The sequence below is a fragment of the Macrobrachium nipponense genome, chromosome 2, assembly GCF_015104395.2.
Source record: "Macrobrachium nipponense isolate FS-2020 chromosome 2, ASM1510439v2, whole genome shotgun sequence".
Lineage (NCBI taxonomy): Eukaryota > Metazoa > Arthropoda > Malacostraca > Decapoda > Palaemonidae > Macrobrachium > Macrobrachium nipponense.
Window position 1 is genome coordinate 51,063,207 of NC_087201.1, and position 21,040 is coordinate 51,084,246.

General features: G+C 37.9%; 1 protein-coding gene across 8 annotated transcripts in view; it reads left to right on the top strand.

The window, feature by feature from the left end:
- The window catches only part of LOC135220566 (cytohesin-1-like), a 522,334-nt gene that overhangs the window by 423,159 nt on the left and 78,135 nt on the right, over window positions 1–21,040 (top strand). Inside the window, exon 1 of one of the 8 annotated variants that reach the window (XM_064257800.1) lies at window positions 6,494–6,628. The exons of 5 other annotated variants lie outside the window; for them this stretch is intronic. Coding sequence is in view for 1 of the 3 variants with exons in the window: in XM_064257808.1 (XP_064113878.1) it covers window positions 15,228–15,290 (63 nt within the window). In the remaining 2 variants the exon portion in view is untranslated. Of the gene's footprint in view, window positions 1–6,493; window positions 6,629–15,136; window positions 15,291–21,040 lie in introns of those variants that run through there. 2 more of the 8 variants (XM_064257801.1, XM_064257808.1) reach the window with 2 other exon arrangements.

A 21,040-nucleotide genomic window follows, 5' to 3' on the forward strand; every position in this document is an offset into this window, starting at 1 on the left:
AATTTTAACTGCTTGTGCGGTGTTAGAAATGGAATAGTATTAAGTGTTAGGAGAACCATGGTTAGATATGAATTATTTCAGGTATTTGAAATGAGGCCAGTACGTATCATATTTCGGGTGACTCGTATTTCTGACTTTTCATTTATTTCAGCTTCAATGAGCTAGCAACAAGAAAAAACGTGAATGTCGTATTTTCCAGAGTTGCCGTTATTAATGTTGCAGTTTATTACATCTTAATAATGAGGGGACGAACTTCGTGAACATTTATGATATGTTTGTGAGAGAAAGAGATTCGTTACATTTCCTTCCTATGAAAGTGGAGCTTCTGAATTTTGTTTCCTGATGTAAAACAGTCAAAGAGAGTTTGTTTATTTAATCAAATCCACCAGTTCTTGGTGACGATATTTCTGCATAAACATATCGGCATTTCATTTATAATGTCATTATGATAAAAAAAGGCTAATTTTTCATTATTTGAACATGCTATTAGGACCTTCCCCATTATTCAAAGTAGTTCGTAAAAAACTTGCAAAATTCTGTCTGAGATAATACGAGAAAGCCTCTATTCAATGTAGGAGTTCAAGAAATCTCGCCCATATTTGTTGTTGCCTTTTTTGTTGCTACTCTGCTGATTTATATTGGATTTAGCATGCACGTATTTTGTGTGTGAACCTCGTCGGCTTAGTGGCTTAGGTGATAATGATAACAATTTATCGTTACTTTGCTTCTATGATTAACATCATCATCATAATCTCAGTATTTAATTTATTTTTACTCAGTGTTTCTGACCTTCATCGTCATACCTTTGTTGTTCTGCATATTCACTTGACAACACAGGTTCATATAGCCTTTTGTGGAGAACACCCAAGGTAAGGAATTATTGTAGATTTATTTTCAACCTGAAGGAAAATTTCCTACTTGAAGTAGTAAGGTCTTTAGTACTTTCATTGATGGCAGATTTTCCATTTGTAAAATTATTTTCTTACGCAAATATTTGGAGGTCACTGCAGATACGATCTCATATCGAAGTCACCAGGAAAACCGATAGCAATCATGTCATGATTCATGCAGAGAAAGGGAACCTGTGTGCGTCACAGAATTTGTTATCAGGGCTCAAGAAATCTATCTACTTCATGAGTTGCAGAATTCCCGGATTTTTGTCACCACAGGATGATGAATACAATCCAAATGTGCCATATTTATTCTTAAGTTTTGTTTATTCTAGCATGTATTACGAATGAAGAGTTCTGATTGAAATGAGATGTTTGTGTCATGGAAGAAGTCTCATCAGAACTCGCAGGATGTAACGATGACGGGCTTCTTAGGAGCGACCGACCCACCCAGAGAGATGCCAGTGCCAATCATGATTAAAGGTCATTGCCAATCGAATAATGCCAGTGAGAGAGCACACGGAAGAGTGGAGGGCCTGGCTGCGTAGCGGGTCTTTCCACTAAGACTTAGCGCTTGCAGTCAATACTTTCAGCACATAAAGTGCGTTTACTCACCTAACGATTGGACAGCATGACGCAGACATATCGGGCCTCACTGTTCTAAGCAGATCAAGGAAGGGTGGGGCGAGTTGGCTGTTGTGGAGTTGCGCCACTGGATTACTCACCCTCGTCTTTGGACGCACCGTTGGAGCTTCGTAGGATTCGAGAACGTTTGCATGAATGGGCAAACCCGATTCCTATTTTTTTTTTTTTTACAAGAACAAGATTTCTTTTAAAGTATCAATTCTGCATGAACGTATGCTTGAATGTAAAGTCTGTCTTATTCGTGTACTGAGTGTTTGCATATATGATAGGCTGATTGCATGTGGTTTATTTTGGACAAAATGCAAAGTTGATGATATATAAATGAATAAATGTTCGTAACGAGATAAGTTCTAGGATAAGATGTTCGTCGAGACCTGGTAATTTACACACCAAAAGAAAAAAAAACTCTCGTTGGATCATGCTTCGTGTTTCCTATCTATGTACATGTGAACTGTTATGTCTTGACTCTTACCTAGGATATATGGGTGTTTTAATTTGCAACGAAAAATCAAATGCATAGAACAAAGTAGTATGAATGAGACAGGTTTGATTAAATAATTTCAAATAGGTTTTTCGTGAGGATTTGAATATCTGACCTTCACCAAATAGCGTATCGTTGAGCAGTGATGTGCTATGAATGTGGTCATTTTCAAGAAGGAATATATACGAGTGATCTTGTTGAGATTTGAAAAGCCTGGTTTTTCTCTTTTGCTTCATTTCATTATTTTGAGGATGATTGAAGTAATCTGTATTTTAAGATACTTGCTGTCCGAGTTGGAACACCTCGTAAATAACAATTAATATTTCCAATTTGAACAATGTCCTGTACGTTGTCTTTTTTGGCAAATGTAGATTTGTAGGACAATAGCCACTTACAAAATATCATTTGTAGATTTCTAGACTCCTGTCACATTTGTCTTAACGAGTAATCGCTGATGATATCATTTGAGATACTGACTTATCAGTTCATGTCAAATTGGTGTGTACCAGATCTACATGTGATTTACCTTTGCACTGCAGTAAATAAGCTGTATGTGTGAACATGTGAATTTTATGTTCGTGTATAGTGTGATTTTTAATGGTTATGTTGTTGCTTCGAAGGAGTTTTGAATTCCGTTTGGAAGTGAGCAAAAGAACGTTATTCTTTAATATATTTGTAACGATTAACTTATATATATATATATATATATATATATATATATATAATATATATATATATATATATATATATAAATGATATCATGCGCAGACAATGTAATGGCAGAATGACAGGAAACGGATGGAACAGACAGATATATATATATATATCATTATAGATATATATGATATATATATATATAATGTATATATTGTTTAGAGAATCCCTTGATAAACATTTGCAAAACAATGTGGAAAATGGTAGGCAACACGGGAAAAATAACTGATTTGGACAGACTGATTGTAGAGAATACTTTCATAATTTCTATGCGCAAGACAATGTAATGGCAGACTAGACAGGAAACGGGATTTGAACAGACAGATATATATATATATATATATATATATATATATATATATATATATATATATATATATTATATGCCACGAAGGAAAAATAAACGAATGAGTAACTGCGAGACCTTTCGACGTTTCCACGTCCTGCTCAGTAAAGGACGTGGAAACGTCGAAAGGTCTCGCAGTTACTCATTCGTTTATTTTTCCTTCGTGGCATATATCTTTATTATAGATTTATCACGTTCCTAACTATTCGTATTCATATATATATATATATATTATATATATATATATATATATATATATATATATACACACACACACACACACACATATATATATAATTTATATATGGATAATTATATATAATATATATATATATATATATATTTTATGTGTGTGTTTGAGAGTAACCCATTAATAATATTCTGCCGATCTGGCAGAGAGGACCTATTTCAGACCACTCTCGGTGACAGTGTTAACAGCCATCATTGGTGTCCGATAATTCAGGAGAGTTATTGAAGCCCCACCGTCGGCCCTGGTTATTTTACTTTCTGTCAGCAGGCCTGCCGTAGGACTGAGGCTCCACGGGGGATTTCGTAACTGTCTTCGGTATGCACTACGAAGCTTCATTTGTGTGCTCGAGAGCGGTGGGATACTGGGAAGTCTCGTCGTGGAGATTCTGGTCAGGTGCCGCCTATCGTGGAGGAGGTTCGTCTCTCTGAGAGACCTGCTGGATTTCTTTTCATTTCTGACCTCCGGTTTAATCTTATGGATGCATCGATTCAGTCGCCGTTTTATATGTGATGTTATTAATTTGGTTGTTCATGAACACTTGTGGTGTAGTACTATATACATTCAGTGTACATATTAATTGTTTTGTTTTCTTGATTTTGTAGAGAGATTTTGAGAGAGAGAGAGAGAGAGAGAGAGAGAGAGAGAGAGAGAGAGAGAGACTTTTATGGCCTAAATAGAGCGCAGCCTATATCAGTTAATCAGCCACGTTCGTGTGATCACCAGCATTTTGCGGCTTAGCTGTTGCTATTTTTATTCCTTGCCTCATATTCATGACGGATGACTGAATCATTGATGATAAACTGAAGTCATTAAAATGGCTCCCATTATGCATGTATGTAATATTCCACACAGTCATGTATATAATTTTATATATATACATATATATGTGTGTGTGTCTGTGTATAAAAAATATATATATATATATAATATATATATATATATATATATATATATATCTAATATATTATATATATAATTATATATAATTAAGCATCAGGTATTTTCCCCTGAGTGGGAGTGGCTTACGAGAGAACACAAGTATGCCCTTCTTGTTTCACAAATTGTTCTATTTAGCCACGTTTGCATAGCATATCAAAGGAGAGTATGATGGAACCCAACTGCCATAACTCAAAATTTTTCAGTGAGACAGTATTAGAATGAAAATAGTTTCATATGGTAATTCAAGCCAATCGTGGTGCCAGGCATCACTTTGCCATATATTAGTTTGATGTATGAGTCATATTAGGCTTAAGGTAGTTTAGATCGTTGTAGAATACCTTTATGATGAGATTGGAATACCATGCCCCTTCAGTTATACTAACCAAATCAGATTGCGGTCATCACCTTGAATATCCCAGTTTCGATGGAGTTCTTCAGATATAACTTGGCGAATTTAGAATCAATTTTCTTAACGGGGACACTGAGTTGTAATACAAAATACAAATTCAGTAGCATATATTCTCTTGAGTCGTTATTGGTTAAGAACACTAACTGAAAAAACTTTTGTTATTCCCCTACTGTTACCCAGCGTTCCATTTTACGTGCATATGAATATCCGTGATCTTCGAAACAGGCCGTGCAAGGATATTCCTTGCTTTGAAAGTTGCAACAGAAACTCCGGTGATGATGATGAAGTTATTATTTCCTTGTACTTGATAAAGATGTTTTGACTAGATTTTTCAGTACTACTGTAGTACAAAAGTACTGCAGTACAAAGTACTGTAGTACTTTTGTTTCATCTACTCAAAGGATGGCACTGTTACTGTGTACTGTAATACTTTTGTTTCATCTACTCAAAGGATAAACCCCAGTGTTGATAAACCCCAGTGCTGCTGTCTTGATGCGTGCGAGTTGTATAGTGCATTCCGTATTGGCATAGAAAGTTGAGAAAGGGTTGGGTCAGTTACGCCGACTACGACAAGCATAAGAACGAAATCTGAAGTGATGAGATGATTCCATTGAATGAAGATGACCGGTGAAAGTGAAAGTGCCGTCTCTCATGACTGAGTCAGGTTTCTTGTCATGAGAAAGTGAGAACAGCTTTAAACTGATGGTGCTAAGTCTTAAAGCATCATTTTTCCTGTTTACAGGTTGACTCGCGCAGTTGTTTGCTTCTATGTATGTATGTATGTATGTATGTATGTATGTATGTATGTATGTAGTGAATGAATATTACTGGAAGTTATTTTCCACAGAGTGAAGGTAATTTTTATATTAGTTTTATGCGCGCGCATGCACTCTATATTTTATATATATATATATATATATATATATATACTATATTATATATATATATATATATATATATATATATTATATATATGTGTGTGTGTGTGTGTGTGTGTGTGTGTGTGTGTGTGTGTAGTTTATGGTAGCATAGTTGAATATCGTGTTGTGTCCTGAGGTTTAGAGAGACATAGTTATTGCATGCATGTACCTTTTCGATTAAAGATAAATTTCCTTGCATACATTTTCCTTTTTTCGGAGAGAATATCAGTTGATTCACTATAATTACATGACTTTCCCATTCATTTTAAATGGCTGGCTGTCTCTTTGCGGTTGATATAGCTTTCTTTTGTTTTGCTTCCATTTGTGTTAACTTAAAAAATGTAGTTATGTAGTGAGCAGAGTGAATGTTTGCCTTCGATGTGCGTCATGATTTCCGATATTGGAAAGTGGTCTGCTGTGTTATTAGCGGTGTGTGCCGGCATACTTTATGCGAACACACCACGATTAATGTTATCCAATTCCTGCATTATATAGGTGGAAATAAAGGGGAAAAATATGGATGGAAAGAGACGGTATTCTAATCATAGAAGAAATGATACTCGCTTCTTACAGTTGGGGTATTTGTAGAATTCTGAGCACGGTAGAGGAGGGGATTTGCAAAGTTGAATGAAGTGTGTCAGAAGCAGTCTAAGCAGAATTTTTTTTCTTTCTTTAATTTCTTATTAGGTTTAATGTTATCATTTCTATAGCCTACTCTCCTCATTTAGGACAGAAAAAGAACGGCGTTGTGCTTTTACATCCTTCGCTCTCGTGTATGGCCGTTTTATCTTTCACTCCTCTGTGGGACCCAGCTGGCACCTTTCCTCCCCCACTCGTATCCCCTCGACCCCCTCTACCGCGGCTCCCCTCTCGGGGCGCTCATGGGCGGGAGCCCAGCCCCACCGTCTCAGTCACTCCATGGTCTCTCGATGTCTCCCGTCAGTGGCCAGTTGCTCGATACACGGCGCTGCTGAAAGACGCGGCCCTGCTCTGTGGAAGCCCTGTGACGTTTCCATTCGTTTCGGTAGTCTGCTGTATGGGATGAAGTGTGCCTTTTACTCTTGAAATATGCATTAAACGGTCCCGTGTATTTGGTTTCTTGTGAGTGAGTGTCCACCATTGACGAGGCACTTTAGCCTACTGGTAAATTTCATCGTGAACTACATTTGATGTGCAGAAGAAGGCTGCAAAGACGTAGTTGTGTGAGGTTTTAGTGACCATGCTACGAAAATGCCCTTGAACCACAGCATTACGACAGTTGAAGTTAAATTAATTTGTGTTACGTAACAGGCGTTGAAATCGAATTTACAACGCAGAATGAATGATTTAATGAACCAGGTCCTAATCATGGATATTTACAAAACTTTTACCCCCTCATTATTAAGACAACATCGAACTAACTTGAATTAGATTCATGTCCTGTACGTGACCACGTAGGACTGCAAATCCAACTTATCCTGCCCGGGGATATGGAGCCTTCTAGAGGCACCACAAAGTTGACCCATTGGCACAGTGCCGCCGCAAGCAAAAATCGCCCTGTTCTATTATACACGAGTCGTGATATTGGTCGGTCCTCGGTTGTGGGCGAAGTCCGCAGTCTTTTAAAAGTGAGGGAGGGAGAGAATTTGATGGAATTATATGTAGCACTGCGAATTTTCCATTAACTTTCTATCTGTATGATTTAAATGTTTCACGTTGAATTGTAAGTGCTGAGCAGTGTAATATATTTCATTTTGATCGCAGTGTCTTGCTAATATAAGAGGGGAAGTATAGTAGATCATTGACACTCTTGAAGAGTGTCACAAGATATATTGGGAATGACCTGGACAGAGGGAAGTGTTCGATCTTATAATTCAGTGTGCGTTCATTTTGAAAAATCATTTGTGTATTGATGTCAGGTACTTCGTTATTCTTCATTTCTTCGAAGTTATTTAATCGTGAATCATTACTGTTGAGGATAAGTAATGCTCTCTCTCTCTCTCTCTCTCTCTCTCTCTCTCTCTCTCTCTCTCTCTCTCTCTCACTGTTTTCTTTAGTTTTGTTGACATACAGTAAAAAAAAAAAAAAAAAAAAAAAAAAAAAAAAAAAAAAGATTGCCATTAAGTAAGCAAGAATCCCTTGAAACTCTGGAGAGAGCGTGAGAAATGTGGAGGAGAATTAGGATATGTTGAATGCATTTGCGGTTTTACCAAAATATATAGAAAAAAAAAAAAAGAGTTTCTTGTATATAGGTAATTATTTCATAAATTTGTGTTGTGAGAGGATGGTTCACAATTACGGCAATGACAAGCACCCGTCAAGACCCTTGAATTTTATGGGAGGTGGGTCCATTAACGATCACTGCGGTAGAAGCTGCATCTCTCTCTCTCTCTCTCTCTCTCTCTCTCTCTCTCTCTCTCTCTCTCTCTCTTCCTTCTTCTCTCATCAAGCCAGCCAGGATTAAACCATTCTACACGTCTCTCTCTCTTTGTGCAGTAGAATCGTTCCATTTGCCACTGCTTTCAAAATATTGAACTCTCGGTAATTTATGCTGAAAATTATTTCAACCCAGAGTAATGAATATGAACGCTTTTGCTTAAACGTTCTTGTTCATTTTTGTGTCCGTTATCTCTACCATTCAGAGCAAATTCTCATAATCTTTGCATTGTACTTATTGCGCATCATCTTTTTCTTCCTCCTTAGAACAACGAACCTTTAGAACTGTCACTTACAATAATGTCTTTGTAGATCTGACAAAGATTTGCTGCTGTAATTATGTAAACCAAGTTCAAGGAAAAGATGTAAAGGGCGAACGTTGGTTCATAAAAACTGCCTGCCATGGTACCCATTAGTCATGCAGGATCTGGCGAAGGAGAGCCGGGATAGTAAACTGAAGGAAACCCTGTCGTTGAAGGAAGCCCCTTGAGGTGGTGCTGATGAGTTCCGTCATTAACTCCGCTTATTAACAAGTTACAAGGTCCTCCAATGATAAAATGCAGAGAACATCAGAACTTCTGATAAATGTTCCCCCAAGAGGACCAGAAATAGATTTGTGTTTTTAAACAGCGAATGTGTTTTTGGAGTTACCGGTCAAACCTTACATTTGGGAATGGCAGACGAGATGGACCACCCAGAGCCTGTACCTAACCCAGGTCTGAGAAGAGAACAAGCGAGGACAAGAGAGGGAGAGCGGCCTGTCTCAGAGGAAGAGGTAGACTCGCTTCATAAGGAATGCTGTGTGAATTAAAGAAAGCATTAAGATGGAATAAATTATTGGATTCTATGAATTGATCGAGTGAAGTTTTGATGGCTCTGTTCTCCGTAACAATTCGATCAATGATTCTGGATGCGTTGATTTGCAGATCACCGCTGTTTGTAAGATAATTGGCGGATTCCTTAATTAATTGACTCGTTGATCTGATGCGGGAAAGTTAAAAGCAAAGCAGCCTTGAGGAAAAGTAGTGAGTAGGATTGGAATGTGAGCTACCTGAAATAAGGGACTCACACCGAGCACCATCGTTCGTTTCAGCTGACTAGTCAGCGAGGTAGCTACAGAAAATGTTGTCATTTTGTAGTTAGTGATGTTTTTAAAAGAATGTCGATCTTTTTTATATGTGGTTATAGTCATGATACGGTTTTATTTTCAAGGGAGTTAATCCTTTCTGATTTCCATTACTTATTGTTAGCAAATTGTTCGGTGCAAATGGAGGTATGAAGAGAAACAATTTTTTTCCATTTTTCAAGAACTGTTTTCTTGACTCTTTAACATTTATGATTTTTCGTTCTAACACTGGAACCTTTTTCTTTAATCATAAATCTTGATAACTAGTGAATTTATTTTTCAAGAAGTCTGCTCTAAATGGCTTCATTAATTATCGTTAGCAAACGGAGACTCGGTTGTCGGCAGGGGAAACGTTTATGTTGTGATTGTGTGTGTCTCATTATCGGTATTGGACTATATTATATACTATATATATATATATATATATATATATATATATATATATATATATATATATATATATATATGTTTACTGCCCGTTGTGAATTATACATTCACAAGTTTGGAAGTGTTCATTAACAGAATTTAATTCATGTGTCCTACCACAGCAATTGCCAATATTCCCATGTTTAATTGTCGCCCAATAACAGACGAATAAGAGGAAGATGAACTGTTATCATGTGCCCGGATCGGTAAAGTCCAAAGTTGAGGGAATCATGGTCATGCAGTGCCCATGGTGGATTGAAAGATGGGCATGAGATGGAAACTAAAATCGCTGCGGTCTTGTGTCTGCCCAAAGGCCCACATTGTTCGCGCGTCAGTCTCAATCAGGGGACGCTCCCTGGCTTCAGTCGTTAATGCTTGTTAGCCTCTGTTGGGCACAACATTTGAAGGACATTTGGTGGCACTCTGTCGATTGCCTTGGCTTGAACTCTGTTACGTTTTCCTTTTCGTCTCATTTCGTATGTGCTGTTGTTGCACGAGAAACTGTTCATTTCCTATAGTAATTCAAGGTACATATATATATATGTGTGTGTGTGTGTGTGTTTGTTTAGTTTGGTCTTTTATATATTTGTATTCATTGGGTAAGGTATTCTGTGATGTTCTGTTTTAACCTGAATATATAAAGAATTTGTGAGTAGATACTTTTTCTTCAATATTTTTATGTCTGGTTATTGACATTTGTTGGTGTTGTTTATTGATGAAATTTTTACTGGTCCTATTCTTGATTATGACTGAGTTCCGGGTGTTAGGTGAGATGTTCGTATTGAGTGAGTGTGAAGATTATTCTCTTGTTTAAGATGAGCCTCTCTCCCATTTTCTTTCTCAACAGAGCTTTGGTTGAATCCTACACTTTGAACCTTTCCACTGTTTTGCGTTTCGTGTTTTTGTATATGACCCTCACTTAATAATAAGTATTCTTTTCATCGCTTCATAATTTAATATAGCGTTGGCCGTATCAAATTATTTAGTAATCTTATCATTTCCTGTAAGCCTTTCTTTATTAATTAAACCTGTAATTGCACTCTGTTAACATAAATTTGTGGTGTCTTATTCTGAAACCTTGTCAAACTAAGTTAGTTTTGTTTAAATCTTTAGGCCTCTGTTTTCGGTTTCCCTTTTCTGAGGTTATTACGGCATCTTACTTTTATTACGAAGAACCATTCTGATAAATTAAATGTCACCTTTAACCAAAGGAAAGCATTTGCATTGTTTGTACAGAATTATTGTGGTAATGTTTTTGATGAGTCACTAAGTCAAGTTCTTTCCTACCTCAACTATTGTTTCTCTTTTGCTCATGTCAAGCGAGCATCTATCTTAGGTTGTTGGATTTGATTGTAATGTTTAACATATTTATCCGTTATCTTTACCTAGATTTTCACGTAGATTTGATTTGTTAAACTGCAACGCCCTCGACGTGTACCTAATGATTACGGGATATGTCGCTGATAAGTTTTAACTTGAGTGCATTCCAGTTATGTCAAGGTTGAATTCTCTCAGTCATGACATTTCCTTCGTCACTAGTTCGCCTGATCACCGAAAGCTCATGTTTGTCATCATCTGACATTTCAGGGGGAATGATGTTTTGGGCGTCAACATTATAAACATTTCATCAGCTAATTTGTAGTATGTTTTGGTGTCTCAGCTTTGTCCAACCAAAGCAAAGGTATTGGAATAACAAGTATAATCCGAGCACACCTGCCCTGCATCCGGCATGTCCAGCACACGCGTCTCTTCTGCTGTCAGGCCATCAGGCACGACCCACGTGCGTGACGTCGTGATGAACTGTCTGTCGCCTGAGTAAACAGATTACCAGCAATGCTTGTGCTTTTCTTCTTCTTCTTCTTCTTCTTCTTCTTCTTCTTCTTCTTCGAGAGAGAGAGAGAGAGAGAGAGAGAGAGAGAGAGAGAGATTCTAAGATCCCCTTCCCCTTCCGGGTTATTCTTATTTTCTCGCCTGAATCGATCTTTCTTCCCAAGCAAAGTAATAAATATGCGTAAACCGACATCACAAGCATAAATGAAGTTTGGTTCATTGCTCACCACCTTGTTTCTAAACTTTGATCAATAACAGTAACTCTCTCTCTCTCTCTCTCTCTCTCTCTCTCTCTCTCTCTCTCTCTCTCTCTCTCAGTGTGGTAGTTTTTCCCATTAACTAGTGGCCAATGAAGCGTTGGTATTTAAGAAGTGCTTGCTTAAAATAGTGTTGTGATCCGTATCCTGATTTCTCCACATTAGTTAGTTAGGTTCTCGTAAGTTCACGTTGATCTCTTGATTAAAGTAGGTCATACATTTACGCACCTCTGAACTGATTGACAAGTTTTCTTCTTTGTCAGCTGTGGTCTTTTATATATTTTCCATTTATTATTTTCCTTGTATCTCTGTGAAATAGCATCGCAAGAACAACGAATATTTTCTGACAATTTGTTATCAACCAAACTGGATCACTTGAAAACGAACACTCATCCCAGTCTGTTGGATGTCATCGACAGCTTGCAAAAGCTCACGCCACCGAATCTCGTCGTGTTTCTTGTGTCTGTTGACGCGGAACCAGAGACTCGTGTTTTCACCATTCATCTGATCTCAGCTCCAGCAATCTTTCCTAGCGTTCCCAGAGGTATCCAGTGTTCCCAGTTGTGATTCTCATAGCGTTTTCTGAACATTCACAGGGTTCTGTGCACTGAAATTCCCGCGTAGTTCACAGCGTCGTTGGAATGTTCCCAGTGATGTTCATGTTGTTCTCCTCTCAAAGGCCTGCCATCATCACCCATAACAGATCCGTTGGTTCTCTTTCTGTCAGTAGAACCACGCCGCTTAACACTGGAACGTTCGTCTCTGTCCTATGAATAACGTCCCTTTGTAGATTAAGATCGGATCGAATACAAACAAAAATGGCATAACGGTTACAGAGCTTTGTTTCGCTATGTGGTTGTATTGTGCACTTGTATAGGGCACCGGCGTTTGTTTTGAACAATATGCACAATTACGAGATTTATTGTATGAGTGGTTCCCGTAGTGCCGGTGTTCATTTTAGAGTATGCCCTTTTTTCCCATGGATTGTGTCTCCCACCCTACTCTTTCGTCCTATCTGAGCCCTCCCCGTTCTTTTTCTTTCTGTTTTTTACCCCCTCCCCCCCACCTTTTTACTCTTAACCACTGCTGTTCTGCCTCCTCTCCTTTTTAACTCGTAACCGCTCTCCTTTGACAAGGCCCCTCAGGTCTTGTCTCGTAAATGGGACTTGTAGCTTTTGTTGGGTTTTACAGGAGTGCCCTGAAGGCCCTTGCTCTTCCTACCAACGGCTTCGAACGGCCTATAATTTTTACCCCAGGTCTTAGGTCGTGGTCTAGGTCTGGCTCCGGGCCTCTGGAGAGAGTTCCAGTACAGTTGTAACAAGGTACTTCTGGCTAGGTTTGCTTCCCAGTTCTACCAGTGTAAATTGCTGTCATACAACACAGTTTATGTATTTTTTTTTTCTTATTTTTTAATTACCACCAAAATCCTCTGAAAGTGTATGAAACAGTATATATATATACATCGCTGCTAAGTCTCAGCTGAAAAAAAGCTGATCAATAGCCGCTAATTAGATTTTGTTAGGTAATAAAAGCTCGGCATTTTTTTCTTTATTTATGATTGAATTGTGATTTTTAAAGTGAATCGTCACTCTATGTTGTGCGATTATTATAGTCTATAATATTTAGAATCTCAATTCCAACGAATATCGGCAGTGCATTATTAATTCAGCATTTAAAAATAATTAATAGGTGCTTTAAAACACCAACTTTTGTGTGTGTTTTAATGTTTTTTTTTTAAACGAATCAGGTGGTACTTGTATCGGTAAAGGACAAGGTCACGGGTTTAGAGGCAGGGAATGAAAAGGCTGGAGAGTGCCCTCCCCCAAAATTAAATGACAGGTTTTGATATATCGAAGGCAGGGACCAATTGACCATAATATGATAACAGCCATGGTTGCCACTCGTTGCGTCATTCGTGTTCCCAGGATGTGTCTCGTCAAACGATGTAGCAACTGGCTACACCTGCACCAACAACAACAAGGAAGCGCGCGCGGCTGCCCTGGGAGAGAGCCAGGCATTGGTGGATTTGCACTTGCACTCTACTTGATGGATGAGACGAAAAACAAGAGAGAGAGAGAGAGAGAGATTGCTTGTCATATTTGTGGACGTCTTACGGGAAAGGGATGGGTCCGTAAAACCGAAAAGGACCTTGACGTTCGGGAGTCTACAATGCTAATAGAAAAGCTATAAGAGAGACGAGAATCTTTGAGAGCTCGTGTAACCCTACCCGATGTTTTGGACCTGTTAGTTGCGTTTTGAATTGTCGAGTGTAGTAACCGCTGATATTTCTTGAAATGGCGTATGCTAAAAAACTCAAGTTACCTTTTATCTTAGATCGACTCGTTTCTCTCCTTACAAGTTACGTACTATGGATTCATCTCCCTCTCCTCCCCCCCACCCTACCTCAAGGCACACCACCTGCTTGGCATGAGTCCAGATGGACATCCTTTGCCCCCCCCCCCCCCCCCCCCCCCCCCTTCCCCCCTCCCCCATATCCCTGTTGATATATCTTACCTGCAGAACTGACTTGCCTTACCTAGCCCTGGCTCTCTCTCTCTCTCTCTCTCTCTCTCTCTCTCTCTCTCTCTCTGGGTTTTCGGAAGTACCCGAGTAAACCACAGTGGAATCATGCTACTGTATTGAGGATGATTTCCTAATGAATAAATGCGAATATCTTGGTTGTTAAATACTTGTTGCTCTAATTATTTTATAACGGTTATAACAGGATGCAAAATGTAATCATGTTAATATAGTCGTAGTAAAGCATTGTGTTGGGGTTTTATAGATCATTCATTATATAAATGAAGGAACATACATGTTGAAAATGCCTACAGCGTCGTTAGCTAGCCAAGGTAGCCTCTTCAGTATAGATTGCCCGTATGTGAAAATGAAAGAACTGAGAGAAGAGGGTAACAAAGAAGAATGGTAGAAAGGAATCGACAAACAAATCATTGTTATTCGTCAGTTCTGAAACAATAAAGTGTGAGAACTCCAGAGGAGCGATTGTTTGTTAGGCGATTTGGATAGTGCAATTTCGTGTTAAGGTGAGATTTTTTTTAGTATTATTATTATTTCCGAGGAAGAGGTGTAGAATTCTAGTAAACAGGCGAGGTGAAGACGGGTGGTCGTTTTGGAGAAGTTTTCTCAGTTCCCCTGTGTTTCCTCCGCTTTGTACTGTTGTGCCCTTACCCGGAAGAGATGGGAAATAATAGATCGTATGACTTTGTTTGTCCTTTCGTGTTGTCAGTACGAAGGAAAATACTGGTGTGTGTATGGCGTTCATTTCTCGTGATGATGGTGATTTTTAGTTCGCCCCCAGGGTAGTTGTGTGGTTCAGGCGTTATTTCATTGAGTAACGTTCTTGCCTGAGATGTTATTCTAAACAAGCGAAATGGCTCGCCAGATCGTCCTGACGGCTACTTGTGGATCGTCTGCCAATCACATTCTTTTCCGCAAATTCCCAACAGCGAGACTTCGTTTCAACATCGCCAGTAATGTTGTTGTTCTGACGTTAGTGAGTTTCCCTAAAACAAGGTCTTTTTATATCCTGGACGAAAGCTAGATTTGCTAGATTTTTCAATGATTCCGAGAAATTGTAGCGTTGAATATGCAGAGACGGTTATTGGACAAAGCACTTCGAAGGTAAGCTGTTGATATCTTGTCTCTCGGAAGCTTTTAGGTAGACAAAAAATATTATGCGGAGAGAAGAAATGCTGCTTTTCCGGTATTGTGATTCTGTTTCATGGGATAAATTGCGCCCATTTTGTAAGAATTATACTGATGGGTGAACAGCAAATTCTATCAGAATAGTTAAAATTACACATAACCCAGATGATAATTTAAACCCAATGTATGTATTTGGACTTAATTTAGCTTAAATGGGGCTTTTCTTAAACAAGAAATTCTTACTTTCAAATGGTAATGACGTTCTTGAGATAACTTTATTACCTGTCATTATGTGTCATATTTATGGAGGAAGGGGCGTAATTACACTGGATTACTCAGATTTATTGTTTCCTACCACCGTGAAGAAATAAGTTCCATTATGTCTCGATATGATTCAGGAAAACATTCATGTTGATGATGAAATTGGTTTTGACGTGCCATTGCGTGCGTGCTGACCGTCAGGCTATGACAATTTCTCATCCGGAAATAGAATCGGCAAACTATCCGTCAGTTTATCAATTCATCGATAAACAGAGGAGAGAATTAGGCGACACCCAGGAATTCTCCTTCCCCTTCATCCCTTTCCGTAATGTCACTTATGCAATTTGCACAGAAACAATAATGGTAAACATGACAGGCAGGAGTTGTCTGAAAATAGATTTTATATTTTCAACTTTTGTATGAAAGGTTTGCAGCAAGATTGGCAAGTGTTACATAACTGGAAAGAAAGACAACAATTAGGTTATCCCTACCGTTTTTCCCACACACTCTGATCGAATGCGCTCGTCAGCCGCGTTCAGTTTCGTTCCAGTTCGTTTGTGCTTCGTCGACGAAGCGTCAGTTTCACTCGACGAACAGGTGTGTAGCTGTGCGGAGGCGAATAGTTTGAAGTATTTGCCTGAGATGGTCTTCGTGGGAATCTGCCACAGAAGAAAGGTGATAGTCCAAGCCAGGCCAGCGTTGGTCTCACAAGGCTGGGAAAGGTTGAGGTCAGGTGAGCTAGGGTCAGCTAAAGTCAATTTGCCTCTATGTTGTTGGGAGGAAGGCATTTGTCCACGGCAACGCCCCTCGTTGTAGTTGCCTCGTGCCACTGGTCTCAAGGGTATTTCCGAAGGATATGACGAGACGTAGTCGGTTTCTACATTTCTTCCTGTATAATATTCGGTTTATTTCATTCATATTCTTATGTTAGCTTTTGGACTGAGTAATTCGCCGAAATCATCAATAGACTAAGATTAGTCTCATGAACATGATTGGAATCCACATTCCAGCTTCTTTCTTTGCTAATTTTTGCCATCACCGATATATCTGGATTTGTCATTTGCTTTTTAACAAGGCCATTGGCAGCATTTATTCAGTAAGAATGATTTTAAGTTTCTACTCTGATAAATGTACAATATTGCAGTCAGCCGTGGTATTTCATTCTTCTTTACACTGGAAGATGTATTGCCTTATGATGGTGTTGCTATGCCACGTTGGGTTATACTGAAATGATACTTTTATCCTTCTAACTACCTTTACCCTTTCACTTCCTTGCGAAGTAGGATTTGGCAGAACTTCCTGGAAGTCGTGTGTCTTGGGTTTCTGGAATTTCCATCTGTTTATTTACGACGTCAATATGGCAGTTATTCGCCTTTTATATGGATAACTTAAAAAGGGCAATTACTGTCTTTTAGCCAACATTCGTGTTAATATTGGTTAGGAGAGAGAGAGAGAGAGACGAGTGTGGGGGGGGGGGTTATTCCTTATGCCGTTAATATGTATTTCGTCAAAATGGGAGGAAGATCATCATTATTCGTAAAATATAAAACCGACTCTCTCTCTCTCTCTCTCTCTCTCTCTCTCTCTCTCTCTCTCTCTCTCTCTCTCTCTCTCTCTCTCTCTCGCTGATTTCGATCAGCATGGGTGACACCTGCGTATTTGTGCCCTACCAAGCATAACAAAACGTTGAGTTCTACTTCTTTTGTGTGCGTATCATAGGAGACATGACTTTTACTATCTCCTTGCACGCTCACATTTTTAGCTTGTGCTCTTGATGAAGCGGGGTGACACGGATATGCGAGCACGGTATGCATAGTATTATACGCCTTCAAAACCCACAGACGAGCCCCTTTAATCGCAACCGTCGAACATTGATTTGACCCCGTAACCATTTCGAAGTAAAAACATGTGCCAGGACGAAGCGTTCAGCTGAACCCCACTTTGCCTATTGTGTTCTTTCGGGAGAACATTGAAGTGCGTCTCCTGCAGTGTCTTCGTCTTCTTCTGAGCTTTACAAAGATACGTATATCATGCATGCTTTGGAATTCGAATGAAGAATAAAATGAGCGAGAAAAAAAAGCGAAGGTCCTGAACAGGTATGCGGGAAGTAGATCCCAAGAGGAAGGAAAACAAACATTCAAGAGTGTTGACTTTCCCCCGCACAAGTACTTACCCTTGGAAAGTTGTTTGTTTTTTCTTGAGCTCTACAATTGAGCTCGGGCTTTCGGCGGTCCTACTGCCTCAAGGTCTTTGGCTATAATCATGATCATCACATGAAGAGTCGCTTTCAGGATACCGGAGAAAATGAAAAAGATGTCAGTTTTAACTAAAGTTAAATATAACTCCAAGATCATTTGTACGAAAATCTGGTTTACCATCACAACAGTGAGCTAATAATGTAACATGTTTGAACATTCGCCAATAGTTCGAGACTATTCATGTGTTGTGAGCTTGACATTGTGCCTACAAATGTATTCTTGCCATAGTCCATTTTTCGTGGAAATCTCGTTTCTCCGTTCCCTCGTCAATAAGGAAGGATTGCTCTGTTATTCGGAAATGGTCATACCAAACACTAAATTTTAATTTCTTTTTCTTTTCTTTTTCGATTCTCCGTTTTGATATCTTTTGTTTGGAAGTAGAATATGTACTGCTAGTTCAGCTATCCAGAGAGAGATGGCCTTTTGCATTTTTTGGCTTATTAATATGGGTATGGTCAATCATTACGTTTTATTGTTTATAATTAAGGTTGGTGATTTTTTTTTATAACTTATAAACACATGTTCTGTGTACTGGCATGCAATAACTTGTGAGTAGTGAACTTTGGGAAACCAGTTTGACATACGTAAAAACAAGCGAATTATCGTCAAGATTCTTCATTGTAGTTTAACATTCAGGTGTTCACTGCATATCTTGTTTCCTTGGTCATTTGTTGCAGAGGATCGATCACTACCTTCGATATACACTTTGTTTTTCTCTTAGGATATAATCCCAGACTTGATTTTGTTGTTTATTATACAAACTTATTAACATCAACAGTAACTCTCTCTCTCTCTCCTCTCTCTCTCTCTCTCTCTCTCTCTCTCTCTCTCAAGTTTTATATTTTTGCATAATTGTTAGTCTCCGAAATAGATACGGGATTTAACCGTCCCAGTCTGCTCTATCGGAAATCCAACGGCAATTTAGTCTTGTTTTTCGTTGCACATGGATGCGTTAGTTCAGCCCGGTTTCACTTTCTCTGAAATTCCTACCTCTGAAATTGCCACTTGGAGAGAAAAGGGGAAAAGTGGAAAGTTAGACGATCCATCTTAGTGAGGTAAAGAAACTCGTCCCAACTGTTCCCTCTTGTAATTTGAGACCGCAGGATGTTTTTTCTGTATACTATGTCTATTAGTGCGATTTTGAAGTGACATATAAATATGTATGTATGTATGTATGTAATGTATGTATATAATTATATATATGTATATGTATATAAAATATAAACAAAAATCCGAAGGGAATGGAACATTCGTGTTATGCTGCGAGGCCTTTCGACTACTCGTCCTTTGCTAGGACTGCTTGGTAATGGACGAGAAGTCGAAAGGCTTCGCAGCGGTTACTTTATTGTTTCATTTTCCTTCCTGGAATTTGTCTTTATTTTTATTTTCATCTTGTTCCAATTCTCGTTAATTTCAGTTCATTATATATACATATTAGATATATATATATATATACTATAGAGATATTACTATAGATATTAGATATATATATCATATATATATATATAGTATATATATATATATATATATATTATATATATATATATATATAAAATGGTATCAGTTTTAGAAGGAACGGAACGTTTGAAAAATGGGATTTGGAGAAACGGAAACTGAAGTGGGCATATATCCCAAGGAACAAATGGTTAGGAATTTTAAATATAATGGATGTATGATTAGGTAATTCATTTTAGAAAAGGGTATATGTAGCTGTTAGAAATATGGTAGATGTATCTACAACGGAAGCATTGCTATCAACTCCAAAACTTATTCATAGGTGCTGTGAACATACTGTCCACCATACCAATATAAGCATGACATTTATTATCAAAATGATAAACGACACATAGAATCTAGGAACAAAGAGTGATCTATATGAGGTAGCCCAGTCCTTAAAGTAAATAGAGACTTTAAAGTAAAAAGAAATAAAAAAAGCTTGTAATAACGGTCTGCTGGAGGAAGGTGATGCATAAGATAAAGATTCTTCCTGGCTGATCTGTCTCGTGATATTTCACTTCAACTTTGATAATTACCTCGGCCGAACCTGATATTTCTATTAAAAAAAAAAAGCAAGAAATTTAAGTTTAGGCTTGACGTCTTTAGAAATTCGAAAAGGTCTTTGAACTTTAATCGTCGCGGACTTTTCCTTTCCGAACCTTCGGAGGTAAGGAATAACTTTTCTTTTATATATATATATATATCTATATATTATATATATAGAAATATATATATATATCATTCTATATGTATATGTTAATATATGGTAATTTCTATGTAATAATATGGTAATAGATGTAATTATGTTAATATATGTAATTATGTTATCTGGATCTTGTATATGTGTATATATATTTATATCTATATTATATCTATATTATTATATGTTTCTATATAATATATATATATATATATTAAATTTGGCTTGAATGTGTTTAGAACTCAAAGACTGTAAGCTTTAATCTTGCGACTTTTCTTTGTCTATGAAACATTCCGTTAGTTAAGGATTTCATATAAGTGTATATTTATACACCCCATTAAAACAAACAAAAAAAAATTATATGATATATGTATATAATCATATTATAATATATATATACATATATATATATATATATCTTCTATATAATATATATATATATAATATATATATTATATAGAATATAGTGTGAGTGTTTGGGCAAATATGTGCTTTAGAAATATTGTATGTACAGACAGCCACGGTATATTTGGTGTTCCCTCCGCTTAGGATTGTGGGCCGGGAATAGCAATGAATGGATGTTATGGCAGCTCAGTGGGCCTGTCGACCATGGACCCCGAAAACTGGTCAGTCCAGTTTTTTTTTCTTTTTTCAGTGTGTGATCGCTGCCGTGTCGTAGTAGGGATGAATTCTGTTTGGCATTTTGACCTACATGCGACCCAAGGATTTTTTCCTATTGTCTACGATATTTTCGTAAAACTCCTTGGTGGCCCTTTATCGTTTGATGATACCTACAGCTGTGGAAAATTTTTTGAGCCTGGATATTATCTCAAAGAACATCTGTAAATGTTATTCAGTCGTCAGTTTTCTACAATCTCCTCTTCTTTCTCTGCATCTTCTCCCCCTTCTTTATGGTGCCCATGTTTCTGACAGCTTCCCTCCACCTGGCTCGGTCAAAGTACCGTCTGGCTATAAAATCCAGCCAAAGCCAAATATGACAGTGGTCAGTG